Raw genomic sequence first — 13,148 nt, 5'->3', positions numbered from 1 at the left:
TCTGTTATACTCACAGACATCATTCAAACAGTTTTAGAAACTGCAGAGTGTTTTCTATCCAACTCTACTAATAATAGGCATATCCTAGCATCTGGGACTGAGTTGCAGGCAGTTTACTCTGGGTACGCTTTTCATCCGGATGTGAAAATACTGCCCCCTACCCCAATGAAGTTAAACAGCTTGGAAAATGATGTCATGGCTTTAGAAGCTTCTGATATGCTAATTGACATACTTTGAGTCAATTGGAGGTGTACCTGTGGATGTATTTCAAGGCCAACCTTCAAACTCAATGCCTCTTTGCTTGACATCATGGGAAAATCAAAAAAAATCAGCCAAGACCTCAGATTTTTTTTTTAGACCTCCACAAGTCTGGTTCATCCTTGGGAGCAATTTCCAAATGCCTGAAGGTACCACGTTCATCTGTACAAACAATAGTAAGCAAGTATAAACACCATGGGACCACGCAGCCGTCATACCGCTCAGGAAGGAGACGCATTCTGTCTCCTAGAGATTCATGTACTTTGGCTTTTCCTGACACCACACACCGAGTGCCCTCACCTCCTCCATGTAGGCTGTCTCGTTGTTGTTGGTAATCAAGCTCACTACTGTTATGTCGCCTGCAAACTGTACGTACCTTGTACTTTATGTAATTTGTATGTATTTTGAAGACGTCAGACAGCGTCTCTATAGAGATGAGATGAAATAACACAGAACAGAGAGACGTGATCATGAGATGAAATAACACAGAACAGAGAGTCGTGGTCATATACAAATGTAAGCAAGATTTGAAATTATTATGTTTTAGTCAAATATTATATCTGTTTGGGCTTCTTGCGTTCAATTTTCAGTCTACAAATGATTTGTAATTATGTTCTGGGCCCCGACCATCCGCTCAAGAAAGAATCAGCCCTCAGCTGATTGTGGGCTGATTAGTATCCCTGTACTAAGGCAAGAATGTGTTCTGTACTAAGGCAAGAAACAAATGTGTACCCCTTGGGGTCCCCAATGCCGACTTTGGGAAACGCTGGATTAGTAATTCCGGGACTGGAAACCATTGGCTTGGTGCTGGGTCTGCTGTTGAGACTGGGGACCGGGAACCAGGAACTGGGAAGGGGAAAGGGGAGGAAGGACAACCTGAGGATCAAGCAGACACAAATTGGAGCCCTAGAACCAGAGGAACAGAGAGACGTGGTACTTTCCTGTGGCCTACTCGCTCCGGGTGAAGGTCTGATCTTTGGTCCCTCCACCACGCCTCGTCTGGCGCTCTGGTGCTGGGACTGGTGCTGGAAACCGGGATCTGGATTGGTGTTTATGCTGGGATTTGTTCTGGACCTGCAAAGGGGAGTGAGAACAACCTGAGGAGCGAGAAAACACACCTGGAAACCCAAGACCAGGAGGTGATGGTCCTCCCCTGTGAACTGCTTATACCGGGGAGTTGTCTAGATCTTTGGTCCTCCCCTGTGAACTGCTCGTGCCAGGGAGTTGTCTAGATCTTTGGTCCTCCCCTGTGAACTGCTCGTTCCGGGGAGTTGTCTAGATCTTTGGTCCTCCCCTGTGAACTGCTCGTTCCGGGGAGTTGTCTAGATCTTTGGTCCTCCCCTGTGAACTGCTCGTTCCGGGGAGTTGTCTAGATCTTTGGTGCTTCCTCCGCGCCTCTTCTGGTGTGATGATGAATGATTCCTGGTTCCAGACAGGTTCTGTGAGAGGGATGGAGAGGGAGCAGGGGGTGGGGTGGTGCAGAGTATGCCCATCAGCCTGGGCTGGTGCTGGAGGAGGAGCGATGTGGAGGCATGGCTGGACGCTGGAAGACAGAGGGAACAAACAGGGCAAGGCTCACCTGGCCATGGAGCACTCACAAATAGTTGGCAGGTGTGTTTAGTGTGAGTGCATCCATGGGGGCATTCTCTTTACGTACCTTATGGATGGATTCTCTAGTGGGGAGGCAACAATGAACAGCCAGAGTGTGTCTTTCTGATCTGAGTGTATTGTCAGTGTCATGGTGATGGGTTATTGGTGGGGTCCAGGTTCAGGGTTTGATCATTCCGTTGCAGACGTTGCAGAGGGTCTCTAGTGGATTGTTTGTGTTTTTGGGTGGTTCTTGGCTGTTCACATGTCTTGGCATGCCTCCCCACTGACTGCCTGCTGGCCCCCTGCACTGACTTGATGGTAGAATGGGGGGTACTGGGAGGGGTGAAGGCGGATTGTAGGGTTCGGGGGGTCTGGACTGAGGCTGACCGGCTTGCTGTTGTTCGGGATCAGGGGCAGGAAGAGCTAAGGGGGATGGATCTGGTTCACTAAGGAGCGGGGGGGGGGGGGGGTGTCAGGGGCAGTAGGGGTTATGGTAGTGTGGTCAAGGGCAGTTGGTGGTGGGAGGGGTGGATCAGGGACAGTAAGGGGCAGGGAGGAGCGTTCAGAGCAGGTAATGGACTGGTGGGGAAGGGGGTGGTATGATGAGGGGTCTAGGTTTCACAGAAGGGATAGGGAGTTTATGTTTGGAGAAAATCCAACAGAAAACATCACTGAGTAACTACATCCTTATTTTCAAGCATGGTGGTGGCTGCATCATGGAATGGGTATGCTTCACATCGGAAAAGACCGGGGAGTTTTTCAGGATGAAAAGAAGCGGAATGGAGCTAAGCACAGGCAAAATCCTAGAGGAAAACCTGCTTTAGTCTGCTTTACACCAGACACTGGGAGAGGAATTCACCTTTCAGCAGGACAATATCTTTCAACAAGCCAAATCTGCACTGGAGTTGCTTACCAAGAACACAGTGCATGTTCCTGAGTGGCCAAGTTACAGTTTTGAATTAAATCTGCTTGAAAATTTATGGCAATGTATGGCAAAAAATGTCTGTCATCACTGCCAATGGAGATTCTAACATGTATTGATTCAGGGGAGTAAATACTATATCTAATCAAGGTACACTATACATACAATAGTATGTGGACACCCCTTTCAATAGTGGATTAGGCTATTTCAGCCACACCCGTTGCTGACATGTGTATAAAATCGAGCACACCGCCATGCAATCTCCATAGACAAACATTGGCAGTAGAATGGCCTTACTGAAGAGCTCAGTGACTTTCAACTCGGCACCATCATAGTATTACATCTTTCCAACAAGTCAGTTCGTCAAATTTCTGCCCTGCCAGAGCTGCCCCGGTCAACTGTAAGTGCTGTTATTATGAAGTGGAAACAACGGTTCAGAGCAACAACGGTTCAGAGCAACAACGGTTCAGCCACGAAGTGGTAGGCCACACAACTTTACGGAACAGGACCAGTGAGTGTTGTAGCACGTAAAAACACACTACCGAGTTCCAAACTGCCTTTGGAAGCAACATCAGCACAAGAACTGTTCGTCGGGAGCTTCATGAAATGGGTTTCCATGGCCGAGCAGCCGCACACAAGCCTAAGATCACCATGCGCAATGCAAAGCGTCGGCTGGAGTGGTGTAAAGCTCGCCGCAATTGGACTATGGAGCAGGGGAAACAAGTTCTCTGGAGTCATGAATCACGGTTCACCATGTGGCAGTCTGATGGACAAATCTGGGTTTGGCGGATGCATAGTGCCAACTGTAAAGTTTGGTGGAGGAGGAATAATGGTCTGGGGCTGTTTTTCATGGATTCGGCAAGGACCCTTAGTTCCAGTGAAGGGACATTTTAACGCTACAGCACACAATGATATACTAGGCAATTCTGTGCTTCCAACTTTGTGGCAAAAACTTGGGGAAGGCCCTTTCCCGTTTCAGCATGACAGTGCTCCTATGCACAAAGCGAGGTCCATACAGAAATGGTTTGTCGAGATCGGTGTGGAAGAACTTGACTGGCCTGCATAGAGCCCTGACCTCAACCCCATCGAACACTTTTGGGATGAATTGGAACGCTGACTGCGAGCCAGGCCTAATCGCCCAACATCAGTGCCCAACCTCAGTAATGCTCTTGTGGCTGAATGGAAGCAAGTCCCCACAGCAAGTCCAACATCTAGTGGAAAGCCTTCCCAGAAGAGTGGAGGCTGTTATAGCAGCAAAGGGGGGACCAACTCCATATTAATGCCCATGAGTCCACATACTTTTGGCCATGAAGTGTATATTAATAGTGTATTTTTCATGTATAAAAAAAAATAATCTTCCACATTGATATTACAGAGTGTTTTGTGTAGATCGTGGACTAAAAAAATGCAATTAAATCCACTTTAATCCCACTTTGTAACACATGAAGAAATTCATTCTAAAGACACTGTACTTATGCATTATGTTATTTTTATGATAACATATTCACTTAGGATCTCGCTTGCGGAAGTCCATAAGCCAAAAAATGGATGACTGCAACAACCATGACTCTGTCACTAACAATCAGTCATGGTTGATATAACGTCACAATACACTCGAAAGGCACGCTGGGAAATATTTGAATAAGGTTTTACAATAAGCAGTGTATTAATTAAACACTGTTACTGTGTCTATATGGATCCACAAACTCAACACTTTCAGTTTTGATTTAACACCCCGTGTGGATTTATTCAAATCAAAATGTATTTGTCACATGCTTCGTAGCAACAGGTTTAGACCAACAGTGAAATGCTTTTACTTACAGGTTATTTTCCAACAATGCAGAGTTAAAGATACAATAGAAAATAGAAATAGTGACAAGAGGAATACCACAGTAAATAATGAAAATAAATAACCAGGGAAAAATAACATGGATATGTGCATACAGGGAGTACCAGTATCGAGTCGATATGCAGGGGTAATTTAAGTAGCTACGTACTGGACATATAGGTAGCGGTAAAGTGACTTGGCAACAGGGTAGATAATAGACAGTAGCAGCAGCGTATGTGAAAAAAAGTTAGTGGGTCAGCCATTTGATTAGCTATTTAGCGGTCTTGTTTAGAAGTCTCATGGCTCGGGGGTAGAAGCTGTTTAGGGTCCTGCAGGTTCCAGACTTTGAACAGTCTGTGTCTTAGGTGGCTGGAGTCTTTGACTATTTTTTGGGCCTTCCTCTGACACCGCCCGGTATAGAGGTCCTGGATGACAGGGAGCTTGGCCCCAGTGATGTACTGGGCCGTAAGCACTACTCTCTGTAGCGCCTTGTGGTCGGACTCCAAGCAGTTGCAATACAGCGAGCCAACACTGGAGAATTTGCTGTACTATTTTCTTCTGTGTGTGTGTGTGTGTGTGTGTGTGTGTGTGTGTGTGTGTGTGTGTGTGTGTGTGTGTGTGTGTGTGTGTGTGTGTGTGTGTGTGTGTGTGTGTGTGTGTGTGTGTGTGTGTGTGTGTGTGTGTGTGTGTGTGTGTGTGTGTGTGTGAGAGAGAGAGAATTTGAGCAGAGTATCTATGTCAGTGTCTCTTATATTACCATGCCTCTCTTACCCCCCCACCCCCCCCTCTCTCTACCCCTCTAGATAACTCCAGGCACTATAGCTGCAGAGGGCAGTCTAATCCAGGGTGACAACATTGTATCGATAGACGGTCTCAGTACAGAGGGAATGACGCACCTGGAGGCACAGAACAAGATTAAAATGTCTTCCAATAAACTGACCCTCACCATGCAGAAGTAAACACACACACACACACACACACACACACACACACACACACACACACACACACACACACACACACACACACACACACACACACACACACACACACACACACACACACACACACACACACACACACACACACACACACACACACACATGTACTCTTGCTCTTGCTCTTAAAATACTTAGAAGATAACATGCTCAACTACATAATGCTAAAAATGTGTTGTTGTGGTTCTGAATCTAGGTCGAAACGTCCCGTCCCTATTCCCATGGCAATGCCCAGAATGGACTCCCCCATGCCAGTTATTCCTCACCAAAAGGTAAACACACATAAATGTTTGTGAATTTCTGTCTGCGTGTGCACTTCTTTGAACAGAAGATGGGAATCAAGGCTGTGTGTTGGCGCCCTCTAGTGTTCCTGGCCGTCATGAAAAGGGGCATGAGGGACGCCCTACAATATTACTTTTTTCTAAGTAGTGATAATGCTAGAGAGCAGGCAATGTTGAATAGAAATCCTTAGACACGTTGTACTTTTCTTGAATGTAGTTTGGTAAATTGACTAAAACAAGCAGACAACAATAACATTTTTGCTGTGAGCCAATGGCGTAACCACAGGTTGTTTTCCCCACAGACAGGAGGGGTCTCAACTTTCTATCCCATACCGACTGGAACTATCAGAGGCTCATGCTCATCTATCGTTTCCCTCATTGTTAACCCATCCATCACTCTTTATTTCTCCTAGCCCCTCACTACCGGTGCATCCCAAAATCACTCCCTTCCCTTGGCCCTCCATTAATTAGACCCTCCGATAACCACTTCGGGCAAGGCTGCAGGCTTCAGAGCGAAGTGCTCTCCCGACCTGCGCCGCGATATGTTTGGAGTTGGCACAGTTTGATACAAAATAATGGAGAGTTATATGCCACAATTATACGCCACATGCATTTGTTTATGTCAGATTTTGAGACTTGACACATGTAACAGATTAAATACCTTCCAAATGAAATGTTAAACTGTTACTGAGGTGTAAAACGACAGGGGGGATTTGTTCAATTGAATTTCATGCTGTTTTATTCCTATTTAAAAGTGAAACATGAATTACATCATTCAAACCACCAGTGTGTCCCGAAGTTGATGGGTTTATTGATCCCTTCAACATTCTCTGGAAGTCACCCTCTGACTTTCGCAACATGTGACAACAGAGGTCCCTCCCGAGGGAGTTGGTAGGGGCGAGGGGGCAGTTTGGGATTCACCATATCTCTCTTGGAGGGTGATGATGTTAGAAGAAGAAGAAGAAGAAGAAGAAGAAGAAAAGCTGGAGGTGAAGAGGCCTGGGATTCTAACCTCCTAAAGCCTATCCCCTCGAATCCAAGATGGCGTAGCAGTCGGATGTGTGTTTGTATTGTCCTGTAGCGTGTAAATAGTAAATAGTAAATAGTCTTCGTATTTTTCGTATACATTTCGTATATATTTTAATTTCACTTTCCATCTAGGAACTGAATATACATTCCTACATTCCGCCTCACCCAATGTGGTACGGACCTGCTATTTTTTTATACTTTAGAACCGTAACCCCAAGCAGAAGCTAGCCAGATAACTAGCTACTAGCTAGTAGTCAGTTAGCCACTGCTGCGGTCTTCACCCTCAACTCGGACACAGCCAGCTTCAATACCGGGCCAATACCTGCCAGTCTGCAAGCGCGATATCAACCCAGAGCATATAGGACTGCTTTTTCTCTACCACATCACCGGATTCCTGACGCAAGCTCTGGACAATTACACCGTATCATCACAGCTAGCTAGCTGCAACCGAGTGGCTACTACTGGCTAACACCTCTGTCCCGAAGCAAGCACCAGTTAGCCTTGAGCTAGCCTCGAGCTAGGCCCATCTGCCGGCTAGCTGCAAGCGCGATATCAACCCAGAGCATATAGGACTGCTTTCTCTCTACCACATCACCGGATTCCTGACGCAAGCTCTGGACAATTACACCGTATCATCACAGCTAGCTAGCTGCAACCGAGTGGCTACTACTGGCTAACACCACTGTCCCGAAGCAAGCACCAGTTAGCCTTGAGCTAGCCTCGAGCTAGGCCCATCTGCCGGCTAGCTGCAAGCGCGATATCAACCCAGAGCATATAGGACTGCTTTTTCTCTACCACATCACCGGATTCCTGACGCAAGCTCTGGACAATTACACCGTATCATCACAGCTAGCTAGCTGCAACCGAGTGGCTACTACTGGCTAACACCTCTGTCCCGAAGCAAGCACCAGTTAGCCTTGAGCTAGCCTCGAGCTAGGCCCATCTGCCGGCTAGCTGAAGAGCTAGCGCCACTGCCACTGCCACGAAGCTAGCACCAGTTAGCAAACACAATTCTACAATTCACAACCTCTCTTTCGCCATCGCCATCTGGCTTGGATTCTCTGTCGACACAACCACGTCTGAGCAGACCCCCTCCGTCTGAGCAGACCACCCCCCGGGCTACTAACTTTATACGCCGCGTGCTAGCTTAGTGGAGGCCTCCTCTGCTCCATCTACGGCTGCCCCCTGGACACTATGATCACTTGGCTACATAGCTGATGCATGCTTGACTGTCCATTAATTCACGGTACTCCATTCTGTTTATTTGTGTTTTACCTGTCGGCTCTGTGCTTTAACTCAGGATCTGTGTGTAGTTAATCCGACCCTCTCTGCCTAGTCGTCGCCATTTTTACCTGTTGTTGCTGTGTTAGACTAACACCCTGTTATTGCTGCTGTTATCTTACCTGTTGTTTTAGCTAGCTCTCCCAATCAAGACCTGCAATCACTTTATGCCTTATTGTATGTCTCTCTCAAATATCAATATGCCTTGCATACTGTTGTTCAGGCTAGTTTTCATTATCATTGTTTTGGTTTGCAATGGACCCTGTAGTTCCACTCTCCGTACCTCTGATACCCCCTTTGTCCCACCCCCCACACATGCGGTGACCTCACCCATTGAGACCAGCATGTCCAGAGATACAACCTCTCTTATCATCACCCAGTGCCTGGGCTTGCCTCCGCTGTACCCGCGCCCCTCCATACCCCTGTCTGCACATTATGCCCAGAATCTATTCTACCACGCCCATAAATCTGCTCCTTTTATTCTTTGTCCCCAACGCTCTAGGCGACCAGTTTTGATAGCCTTTAGCCGCACCCTCATCCTACTACTCCTCTGTTCCTTGGGTGATGTGGAGGTAAACCCAGGCCCTGCATGTCCCCAGTCACCCTCATTTGTTGACTTCTGCGATCGAAAAAGCCTTGGCCTCATGCTTGTCAACATCAGAAGCCTCCTCCCTAAGTTTGCCTTACTCACCGCTTTAGCACACTCTGCCAATCCTGATGTCCTTGCCGTGTCCGAATCCTGGCTTAGGAAGGCCACCAAAAATTCTGAGATTTCCATACCCAACTATAACACTTTCCGTCAAGATAGAACTGCCAAAGGGGGAGGAGTTGCAATCTACTGCAGAGATAGCCTGCAAAGTTCTGTCATACTTTCCAGGTCTATGCCCAAACAGTTCGAACTTCTAATTTTAAAAATTTATCTCTCCAGAAATAAGTCTCTCACTGTTGCCGCCTGCTACCGACCCCCCTCAGCTCCCAGCTGTGCCCTGGACACCATCTGTGAATTGATCGCTCCCCATCTAGCTTCAGAGTTTGTTCTGTTAGGTGACCTAAACTGGGATATGCTTAACACCCCGGCAGTCCTACAATCCAAGCTTGATGCCCTCAATCTCACACAAATCATCAAGGAACCCACCAGGTACAACCCTAAATCCGTAAACATGGGCACCCTAATAGACATTATCCTGACCAACCTGCCCTCCAAATACACCTCTGCTGTCTTCAATCAAGATCTCAGCGATCACTGCCTCATTGCCTGTATCCGCCACGGGTCCGCGGTCAAACGACCACCCCTCATCACTGTCAAACGCTCCCTAAAACACTTCTGCGAGCAGGCCTTTCTAATCGACCTGGCCCGGGTACCCTGGAAGGATATTGACCTCATCCCGTCAGTTGAGGATGCCTGGTCATTCTTTAAATGTTACTTCCTCACCATATTAGACAAGCATGCTCCGTTCAAAAAATGCAGAACCAAGAACAGATATAGCCCTTGGTTCACTCCAGACCTGACTGCCCTCGACCAGCACAAAAACATCCTGTGGCGAACTGCAATAGCATCGAAGAGCCCCCGCGATATGCAACTGTTCAGGGAAGTCAGGAACCAATACACGCAGTCAGTCAGGAAAGCAAAGGCCAGCTTTTTCAAGCAGAAATTCGCATCCTGTAGCTCTAACTCCAAAAAGTTCTGGGATACTGTAAAGTCCATGGAGAACAAGAGCACCTCCTCCCAGCTGCCCACTGCACTGAGGCTAGGTAACACGGTCACCACCGATAAATCCGTGATAATCGAAGACTTCAACAAGCATTTCTCAATGGCTGGCCATGCCTTCCTCCTGGCGACTCCAACCTTGGCCAACAGCCCCGCCCCCCCCGCTGCTACTCGCCCAAGCCTCCCCAGCTTCTCCTTTACCCAAATCCAGATAGCAGATGTTCTGAAAGAGCTGGAAAACCTGGACCCATACAAATCAGCTGGGCTTGACAATCTGGACCCCCTATTTCTGAAACTGTCCGCCGCCATTGTCGCACCCCCTATTACCAGCCTGTTCAACCTCTCCTTCGTATCATCTGAGATCCCCAAGGATTGGAAAGCTGCCGCGGTCATCCCCCTCTTCAAAGGGGGAGACACCCTGGACCCAAACTGTTACAGACCTATATCCATCCTGCCCTGCCTATCTAAGGTCTTCGAAAGCCAAGTCAACAAACAGATCACTGACCATCTCGAATCCCACCGTACCTTCTCCGAGCCGGTCACGGGTGCACCTCAGCCACGCTCAAGGTACTAAACGACATCATAACCGCCATCGATAAAAGACATTACTGTGCAGCCGTCTTCATCGACCTGGCCAAGGCTTTCGACTCTGTCAATCACCATATTCTTATCGGCAGACTCAGTAGCCTCGGTTTTTCTAATGACTGCCTTGCCTGGTTCACCAACTACTTTGCAGACAGAGTTCAGTGTGTCAAATCGGAGGGCATGTTGTCCGGTCCTCTGGCAGTCTCTATGGGGGTACCACAGGGTTCAATTCTCGGGCCGACTCTTTTCTCTGTATACATCAATGATGTTGCTCTTGCTGCGGGCGATTCCCTGATCCACCTCTACGCAGACGACACCATTCTATATACTTCCGGCCCTTCCTTGGACACTGTGCTATCTAACCTCCAAACGAGCTTCAATGCCATACAACACTCCTTCCGTGGCCTCCAACTGCTCTTAAACGCTAGTAAAACCAAATGCATGCTTTTCAACCGTTCGCTGCCTGCACCCGCACGCCCGACTAGCATCACCACCCTGGACGGTTCCGACCTAGAATATGTGGACATCTATAAGTACCTAGGTGTCTGGCTAGACTGCAAACTCTCCTTCCAGACTCATATCAAACATCTCCAATCCAAAATCAAATCAAGAATCGGCTTTCTATTCCGCAACAAAGCCTCCTTCACTCACGCCGCCAAACTTACCCTAGTAAAACTGACTATCCTACCGATCCTCGACTTCGGCGATGTCATCTACAAAATAGCTTCCAACACTCTACTCAGCAAACTGGATGCAGTTTATCACAGTGCCATTCGTTTTGTTACTAAAGCACCTTATACGACCCACCACTGCGACCTGTATGCCCTAGTCGGCTGGCCCTCGCTACATGTTCGTCGTCAGACCCACTGGCTCCAGGTCATCTACAAGGCTATGCTAGGTAAAGTGCCGCCTTATCTCAGTTCACTGGTCACGATGGCTACACCCACCCGCAGCACGCGCTCCAGCAGGTGTATCTCACTGATCATCCCTAAAGCTAAAACCTAATTTGGACGCCTTTCCTTCCAGTTCTCTGCTGCCTGCGACTGGAACGAATTGCAAAAATCTCTGAAGTTGGAGACTTTTATCTCCCTCAACAACTTTAAAAATCTGCTATCCGAGCAGCTAACCGATCGCTGCAGCTGTACATAGTCCATCTGTAAACTACCCACCCAATTTACCTACCTCACCCCCCATACTGCTTTTATTTATTTACTTTTCTGCTCTTTTGCACACCAGTATCTCTTCTTGCACATGTTCATCTGATGATTTATCACTCCAGTGTTAATCTGCTAAATTGTAATTATTCGATTTATTGCCTACCTCATGCCTTTTGCACACATTGTATATAGATTCTCTTTTTTTCTACCATGTTATTGACTTGTTTATTGTTTACTCCATGTGTAACTCTGTGTTGTCTGTTCACACTGCTATGCTTTATCTTGGCCAGGTCGCAGTTGCAAATGAGAACTTGTTCTCAACTAGCCTACCTGGTTAAATAAAGGTGAAATAAATAAAATAAAAAATATTGAGCCGCCCTCCAAACCCTGTACATCCTCTCCCCTTGCCACTGCAGTGTCTCCCCCGAGCCAGAAGGGGCAATATAACTCCCTCATTGGCCTGTACTCTGCACACACTCAGAGAGATGGCCCTGCTGCAAGGGAAGGTGGCAGGAGAGGAGGCTGGGGCTGCCAGATTGGGTAGAGAGGGGGCAAGCAGCGGAGGGTCATTCCTGGGGTAGGTAGCCTGGGGGCGTATAGGAAATGGAACCCTGTTCCCCGTATAGTGCTCTAGTTCCCAACCACCACCTCCCACAACAAAACCTCCAAACTAACTGGGGAAAAACACTTCCTCCTCTCCCAACCACCACCTCCCACAACAAAACCTCCAAACTAACTGGGAAAAACACTTCCTCCTCTCCCAACCACCACCTCCCACAACAAAATCTCCAAACTAACTGGGAAAAACACTTCCTCCTCTCCCAACCACCACCTCCCACAACAAAACCTCCAAACTAACTGGGGAAAAACACTTCCTCCTCTCCCAACCACTGGAAACCCCTGGAACTAAGGCCTTGTTGTACTACCCCCATGTTTAATTTTGCTCGTCACTCTGTTCCTGTCCCCATCCCCTCCCCTGGTTATCTCCAGTCTGGGACAACTTGAGGGGGGGAGGGGTTAACGAGCACACACCCCTCAGAACATTCCGTGATTATCCCGGGAACACATTACGCTGGCTCACATTCGTGGTCGCCACCCGGAGTGGTAACGTGCACGCTCGGACACACACCTGGACTGTCTCCAGGTAACACAGCCCCACAGGGTCACACTGTTCGTGTGTACATGGCGACTACAGTCATTCCGCTGACAACGGGTGATTTAGCTCTTGGGCGCTGATGGCCTTTGAGGGAATGTTCTCTCACCTCATCAGTTCAACTAAGCTGGGCTGGGGGGTGAAGTTAAGAGGTTGTACTGATTGGCATACGTTAAATGTGTCCGGTAACGTGTCGGTAAGCCTGACCGTATATCCCTAGTTCGGTACAGGTGACCCTCTTTTTGTAAGCTGACACAAACAAACACCAGAACAGCTGCTCCTCGCCATGCTGGAATGTTCCGCTCTGGTTGAAGTGGATCCCAACCCCCCTCTCATGCAGTATCTCACACACACACAC

The 13,148-nt window shown here is 47.9% G+C and overlaps 1 protein-coding gene across 1 annotated transcript in view; it reads left to right on the top strand.

Annotated features, from left to right (window-relative positions):
• The window catches only part of LOC139569759 (LIM domain-binding protein 3-like), a 38,421-nt gene that overhangs the window by 16,434 nt on the left and 8,839 nt on the right, over nucleotides 1-13,148 (top strand). Inside the window, exons 5-7 of the mRNA XM_071391133.1 lie at nucleotides 5,402-5,553; nucleotides 5,793-5,868; nucleotides 12,054-12,214. Of these exons, the coding sequence (XP_071247234.1) occupies nucleotides 5,402-5,553; nucleotides 5,793-5,868; nucleotides 12,054-12,214 (389 nt within the window). The remainder of the gene's footprint in view (nucleotides 1-5,401; nucleotides 5,554-5,792; nucleotides 5,869-12,053; nucleotides 12,215-13,148) is intronic.

This window comes from Salvelinus alpinus, chromosome 3, assembly GCF_045679555.1.
Source record: "Salvelinus alpinus chromosome 3, SLU_Salpinus.1, whole genome shotgun sequence".
Classification (NCBI taxonomy): domain Eukaryota; kingdom Metazoa; phylum Chordata; class Actinopteri; order Salmoniformes; family Salmonidae; genus Salvelinus; species Salvelinus alpinus.
Note: the sequence above shows the minus strand (reverse complement) of the source record. Positions and strands in the feature narration are given on the sequence as shown.